The sequence below is a fragment of the Orycteropus afer genome, unplaced genomic scaffold (assembly GCF_000298275.1).
Source record: "Orycteropus afer afer isolate SDZICR_OR568_19922 unplaced genomic scaffold, OryAfe1.0 scaffold00142, whole genome shotgun sequence".
NCBI lineage: Eukaryota > Metazoa > Chordata > Mammalia > Tubulidentata > Orycteropodidae > Orycteropus > Orycteropus afer.
Window position 1 is genome coordinate 1,558,117 of NW_006921729.1, and position 6,943 is coordinate 1,565,059.

Sequence of the window (6,943 nt, forward strand, 5' to 3'; positions counted from 1 at the left end):
GGCTGATTGCTCTTCTCTCTGGCTTCCTGGCTTTTAATCCCCTTTCTCCTGCTCTTCCCGCCTGCTACTTTGGGCGTCCCCGAGTTGTCTCTCCTCACCTGTAACCCTGGGGCTGACTCATACTTGTTCTATATTCCCTGCTGCCAGATATAGCACTGCTATTAATTCAGTCATCCAAGCCAGAACCCTAAAAGACATCACAATTTCTCCTACTTCCTTATCCGCCCACCCCCATATCAAATCAGTCACAAAGTGTTATTTATCATTCTGTCTTCGTTCCCTAAAACCCCTTTTGGAGTACACCCTACTTCTCCAGCTCCAGTGCAATATCCTCACCGTGTATATTTTCCTGGCCTCCAGTGCATCCTCTAAAAAGGAAGTTATCTTTATGGATGTAAATTAGACAGTTGTTGTTGCTGTTGTTATATGCCGTCGAGTCGGACCCAACTCATAGCAATCCCTCCTTGGGTTTCCAAGGCAGTATCACTACGGAAGTAGATTGCCCCATCTTCCTTCCGAGTGGCTGGTGGGTTTGAACTGCCAGCCTTCTGGTTAGCAGTAAGGTACCTTAGGCTCTATGCTACCAGAACTCCCAAATTAGATAGCATCACTCCCTATTTAATATCCTATAGTTGGCAAGGTAAAGCTAAAGTTCTGTTAGACTGGCATACAAGGGTACTATGTGATTTGGCCATTTACTACTTCTCCAACCTTCTCTGTCATCACTACTCGTCACTTTTCAGCATTCCCTTTGGCAACTTTGCTATACAAATAACCTTCCTATTCTCTAAACATGTCTCTTTGACAAAGCCTTCCCCTCTAACTTCTTTCCTGGTTAATTTTTATTCTTCCTTCAAACCTTAGCTCAGAGTCTGTCAATCTCTGAAAAGCCTTCTGTTACCTCTTCTTCTAGTCCAATTTAGATGAGGTTTCTCTAATTCTCCTGAACAACCAAATTTTTGCTACTACCCTAGTCCTGCACTACCTCTTTTATTACTTTTTATCAGTTTGACTTCCTTATGAGACAGTTAGCTCCTGAAGACCAGAATGTGTTTTACTGTCTATATCTGTAGGGCCAATTGCTCAATGAATCTTGATAGAATGAATGAAGTTTTTCTCACTAGTAAACACAACCCTCCCATTCCCAACAAACAGTAGGATCAGTAAATAAGCATTAAAACACAGTTTTAAAGTTCCTATCTCTTAATAATTAATTAAATGGATCAAATGAGTTGTTTTGTTCTGTTTTTTAAATCATCTCCAGGCATTTGTTATACCAAATATTGTTACACTTCTATTGAGAGATGACTATATTCAAGTAGCCAAATAATACCATAATGGCCCAAAAGACTAAGAGCTCCCAGGGTCTGGTTCCTTGTACATTCACATATTTTCCATTTAAAATATGGCCAATTACTGCTGCCATCCAGTCGATTCCGACTCATAGCAACCCTACAAGCAGAGCAGAACTACCCCATACTGTTTCCAAGGCTGTAAATCTTTACAGAAGCAGACTGCCACATCTCTCTCTGGCACAGTGACTGGTTTGTTCCAACTTCTGGCCTTTTGATTAGCAATCCAATGCTAATCAAAAGAGAAACTTACTTTTACATACATTACGAAGCTTTTTTGGCATTTGTAAATTAGCTAAACTGACTCCAATATCATCAAATTTTCAGGAAAAAGAGAAGAAAAAAGAACCAACTAATCTCCTTCCTGGGAGCTCTGGTAGCAAAGTGCCTAAGGTGTTTGACTGCTAACCAGAAGGCTGGCGGTTCAAACCACCAGCCACTCCTCGGAAGGAAGGTTGCGCAATCTACTTCCATAGTGATGCTACCTCGGAAACCCAAGGAGGGGTCGCTATGAGTAGGGTCCGACTCCACGGCACATAACAACAAAAATCTCCTCCCTTTCAAAAACATCCAAGTCACAATTTTTAACTGTATTAACAATTTTTTTTTTAAAGAACCAATATCCCTTTTTTCTACTAGATCATATTAAAAGATGAAAGTTCCAGTATACTACAGAAGCCAAAGGCTGATTTGGAAAAAAACCATAAACTGCAGTTTACCCGTAATTCACTTAATGACGTGTCTGGATCTATTAAGCTGCTGGTGTCCCCACTTCCTCTTCTAGATGAGTTTCCACTTAGAGGGGTTGTGGCTGTGGCAGAATTCCGAGATGAAGGCTTAAAAGAAAGAAATATGACACTTCTAAGTCTTGTTTCTTTAAAAATATGTTTGCTGTGGAAACTAAAAAATAGGGCAGGGGAGTGGCCCAGAAGAGTGGTGGAAAGCAATGTAGGCTTAAGATGGATATATGAAGACTGTGGATGGAGAAGGCAAAAGTACAATCTACAGATTTTACATTGGCTTTGGGGGAGGAGTATCCAGAGAAGGGCCCAGGCATACCAAGCATAACTTAACTCAAGCATAACTTAACTCAAACTCCTTATCGCGTCTAGAATTTATCGTAACTAAAAAGGGACTGGGAGATGTTTGTATTCTAAGTTTATCTTTGCTATACTGTAAACAACATTGGGATAAGCATATCAGATTAATTTAAAATAAACAATTTTAAAAATTTTTAATGGTATGCTAATTAGCAGTCCAGCTAAGTTTAAAGGTGCTTCTTAAAAATCTTTTTTTCTAATACACTGTTATTAAAATGGAGATAATATCTGCAGTTGAGCAACTATAAATTTAGACTGCTCTTCCCACAATCAGTTTAAATGTACAAGTATGCTATTATTTAATAAATGGTATAAATCTATGCTGTCCAGTATGATAGCCACTAGGTCACTCAAGACTACTGAGCATCTGAAATGTGGCTAGTGTAAAGATGTTTTATAAGTGTAAAATATTCATCAAATTTCAAAGATTCGATGCAGGGGGAAAAATGTAAAATATCTCATCAATAATTTTCACATGGATTACATATTGAAATATAATACTTTAGATATATTGGGTTAAATGGAACACATTATTAAAATTAAATTTACCTGCCTCTTTTTACCTTCTTAATGTGACTTCTAGGAAGTTTAAACTTACATATGTGGCTTACATTGATGGCTCACATTTTATTTCCATTGGACGAAACTGGTTAATCTATCTAGGACATAGCATAAAATTAATCCTATTACATCACTTCCCAAAGATGACTTTCTAAAGTACTTCTAGAAGAAAAACACTTTTACACAAACCAGTTCCTAGAAAGGAATTCTTTTTCTTGAAGAAACAGTTTATCTATAAAAGAAAAATAAACTGAGAATTTGTCACCAACATTCCTAAAGGCACTTCATTTTCAGTGTTTAATGGCTTCTTAGGATCAATTTCTTGAGGAATAAAAATCAAAAGAACAGCCAAAAGCTAAACAAGTAACATTCAAGGAAATAAAATGAAGTGTCTTTTCTCTTCCCAGTGCTTCACATGATTCAATTTCAAAGGAATTTTAGGGGGTCAAGGACAGGAAATAGATGAAGAGTAGCTCATTTTCAGTCCAACTGTAGTAAAATAAAGAATGAAATAGAAGAAAATTTAATTGATTTTGAGAATGTAATTCCCTTAGGAATTTATATACTTACCCTTGTGTAATTTTCAGCATACTGTTTGTCAGATTTTTCATCCAACTAGAAAGGAACAGAGATAAATATCAGGAAAGATGCTTAGCATGCTGATTTTTTTGTTGTTGTTGTTATGTGCCGTTGAGTCAGACCCAACTCACAGTGACCACTCCTTGGGTTTCTGAGGCAGTATCACTATGGAAGTAGATTGCCCCATCTTCCTTCCGAGGAGTGGCTGATGGGTTTGAACCACCAGACTTCTGGTTAGCAGTCAAGTGCCTTAGGTACTATGCTACCATTTTATTAGCGGGGAGAGGGGGAAGAAGTCATTTGAGTTCTCTAAGTTCAATGAAGTTTGGGGCCTAAAAGTAAACATACTAAAACTGAAATAAAAGGCAAAACATTTAAGGCAAAATATCAAGAACTTTAATTCTTGTTCTAAGGAAGACATGGAGTAAGCAAGCTATGCTCATTCAAAACTTTGTAACTTCTGGCAGATTTTCTTTTCATGGTATTTAAAACATATTAAAGAAAACTATATATAAACTTAAGTATTAGCAGCACAAATTTTGATTCTAAAAAATGTATACATGTCAAAAGGAAAAGTCTGATGAAATCAAAAGTCAAACAGCTTTATTTCTCAACATTTTTAGGGCACAGGACACAGAGTTAACACTAGAATTAGGCAAAAAAGTTCAGATTGGAATAAAGTCAAATATATCATCAAAAACAATTTCCCCTGGAATGCATGCCTAATTGTCTCCATGAATAAGCCTCCTTTGCTATGAGACCAGAAGAAATGGATGGTGTCTGGTTACCATTACTAAATGTTTTAATCAAAGATTTTTCAGAAGAACCCTAATTAAAAGGGGGAAAATACAGAACAATTTCAAAGTGCCATGGAATCCAGGTTTTCTAGAGCCACTGAGGTTGAATGAACCCCTAAAACCAATGTCCTGAGATAATCTTTAAACCTTAAACCAAAAATATCCCCTGAAGGCTTCTTCAAACCAAACAATAGTTTAGTTTAATTAGGAAAGAATGTCTGCCTTGAGTAACAATTGACAACAACAACTTAGACAGGAAGGAAGCTTAGGAGGCAGTAAGAGGAACCATTTGGAAAAAGAAGGTGAGAATGGCTGTACAACTTGAAAGAAGTAATCAATGTCATTTAATTGTACATGCAGAAATTGTTGAAGTGGTAGATTTTGCTGTGTATTTTTTCAAAAACAGAATGAATTATTTTTAAAAAGATTTCTCTATAACATTAAGGTGTTTGTTTCACAGATGCACATGTGGCCTCTACACCCCCCAAAAATTCAAATATGAGCAGTAGGCCTTTTTCCACATCACACTCTATGTTCCCTCACCTCTAATCCCTCACTCAAAAGGCAGCCATTCTTCAAACTTTTTGAAAATTCTAAGAAGTGTTCCATACACATTCTACCTTTTTTTTTCTCAGAGATTGAAGAAAGTACTGTAGTTCATTTTTCATCATAGCATTTATTACTACCTGACACTATGATATTTCTTCATTTATTTTTTGTCCGATTTCCCTCTACAAAATAAGCATAATATCTTGTTCTTTTCTGCGTTATTATTATCAATAACAGCACATGACATATAGAAGGACTCAAAATTTGCTGGATGAATGAGAAAATTAGTCATACCCCATCAGTATTTAAGACTTAGCTCATTTATTTCAAAAGCTTCATAGTACTCTATTATCTGGACATACCATAACTGAGTTAACCTATCTTCTGCTGATAGAGGTCTAGTCCAAAACCTCACTTAATAGATGAGGAAAAAGAAATAAGAGGTATAAAAGATTTTGCTGAAGATTGAACAACTATTAAATAACAGAGCTGAATCTAAACCTCAACCTATCTTCTGCTGATAGAGGTCTAGTCCAAAACCTCTTTTAATAGCTGAGGAAAAAGAAACTAAGAGGTATAAAAGATTTTGCTGAAGATTAAACAACTATTAAATAACAGAGCTGAATCTAAACCTCAGCTTTATGATTTTTAATTGAAGTGCCTATATTCTTTATCTGCATATACTATCTTAATTACCATAAGAACAAAAGAACTCATACAGGCATTTGACTAAACGAAAACATAACCAGATTCCAATTCCTAGACCAACCTTCACAGCCCAATCTAGATAAAAAGTTTCAAAATTTTCCTCAGTTAATAATTAAAGTATAAAGTGTAATCATTTTCGGCATTATTCTCATCACTTCATCCTAACTTCCTCATACTAACAAGTTTCTACTCTTCTTTTTCATTGCTCACATTCATGATGCTCATTTCTCTCAGTAAATAAATTTCATGATCAGTACTACGTTAGTAAAAGAAATACTATTTTAGATTTTAATACTTATGCTGCCTTTTGCTGTAATATGAAATTGATTTTCATTTTTAAACAAAATACAAAATGCTTTAAAACAAATAGATAATTACAGTGGTTAAAATTTACTTTTTAATACCAGCAGTTATTGTCATAAAAAGGAATATCCTCTATCACATCTATACGAGCAAAGTAAAACATCAGGTTTGATGTCTATTCTTAAGGTGAAAGAAATATTACATCTGAATAAACTGGTTTATTTTCCTCAAAATGCTTTGTAACTCCTTCAGCTAGTGAGTTAAAGAGAAAAGTAAGCAGCATTCAGAAACATAAACATTCTTTAACTCCATTTGAAATCTTTCCTCATATCACCTCTCAAAAAAATGATCACAAACTTACCCATTCTTTTTTTTTTTTTTAACAGTCAACTCCAAACAATCTTACATTTCAGGCATTCAAAATGTTGATTACAGAGCTTTAAAGATTTTCTGAGAGATCCCAATTGTCGCAATCCAAACGGATCATGCGCCAAACCTCAAAGATTGTTAAGACAGCAAAAAATAACGAGAGCAGCAATGCCGCAGTCCAGTTACTTTGGCTGCAGTGAATTAGCCAGACTCTTCAGTTCTCACTTCTGAGATTTATGATGCATTTCATGCTATCTTCCATTTAGACAAAAAGCTAATTGAAAACTAACATTCTAAAAGTTTCTGGTGCTCAAAGAGCCATAGAGTTCCCCTAACTGCCAGGTAGTGTCAAGCTAAGTTCACAATGATGACCCAGAGTCAGGCAGACAGTGAAATGCTTTGAATGAAATAAAATTTAATCATGTTTAATATGTTAATATAGTCTAATAAAATATGTATAGTGTCATTTGTTCAATGCAGTAGCTGGATTCCAATCATTTGTTAAGTTCTAAATTATATAACATATATGCACTATATATTTGGGAGCTCTGGTAGCATAGTGGCTAAGACACTTGCCTGCTAACCAGACGGCTGGCAGTTCAAACCCACCAGCCACTCCTCGGAA

The 6,943-nt window shown here is 35.7% G+C and overlaps 1 protein-coding gene across 1 annotated transcript in view; it reads right to left on the bottom strand.

Annotated features, from left to right (window-relative positions):
• The window catches only part of LRRFIP2 (LRR binding FLII interacting protein 2), a 103,938-nt gene that overhangs the window by 43,901 nt on the left and 53,094 nt on the right, over positions 1-6,943 (bottom strand). Inside the window, exons 15-16 of the mRNA XM_007945689.2 lie at positions 3,584-3,628; positions 2,072-2,188 (exon numbers count right to left, since the gene is read on the bottom strand). Of these exons, the coding sequence (XP_007943880.1) occupies positions 2,072-2,188; positions 3,584-3,628 (162 nt within the window). The remainder of the gene's footprint in view (positions 1-2,071; positions 2,189-3,583; positions 3,629-6,943) is intronic.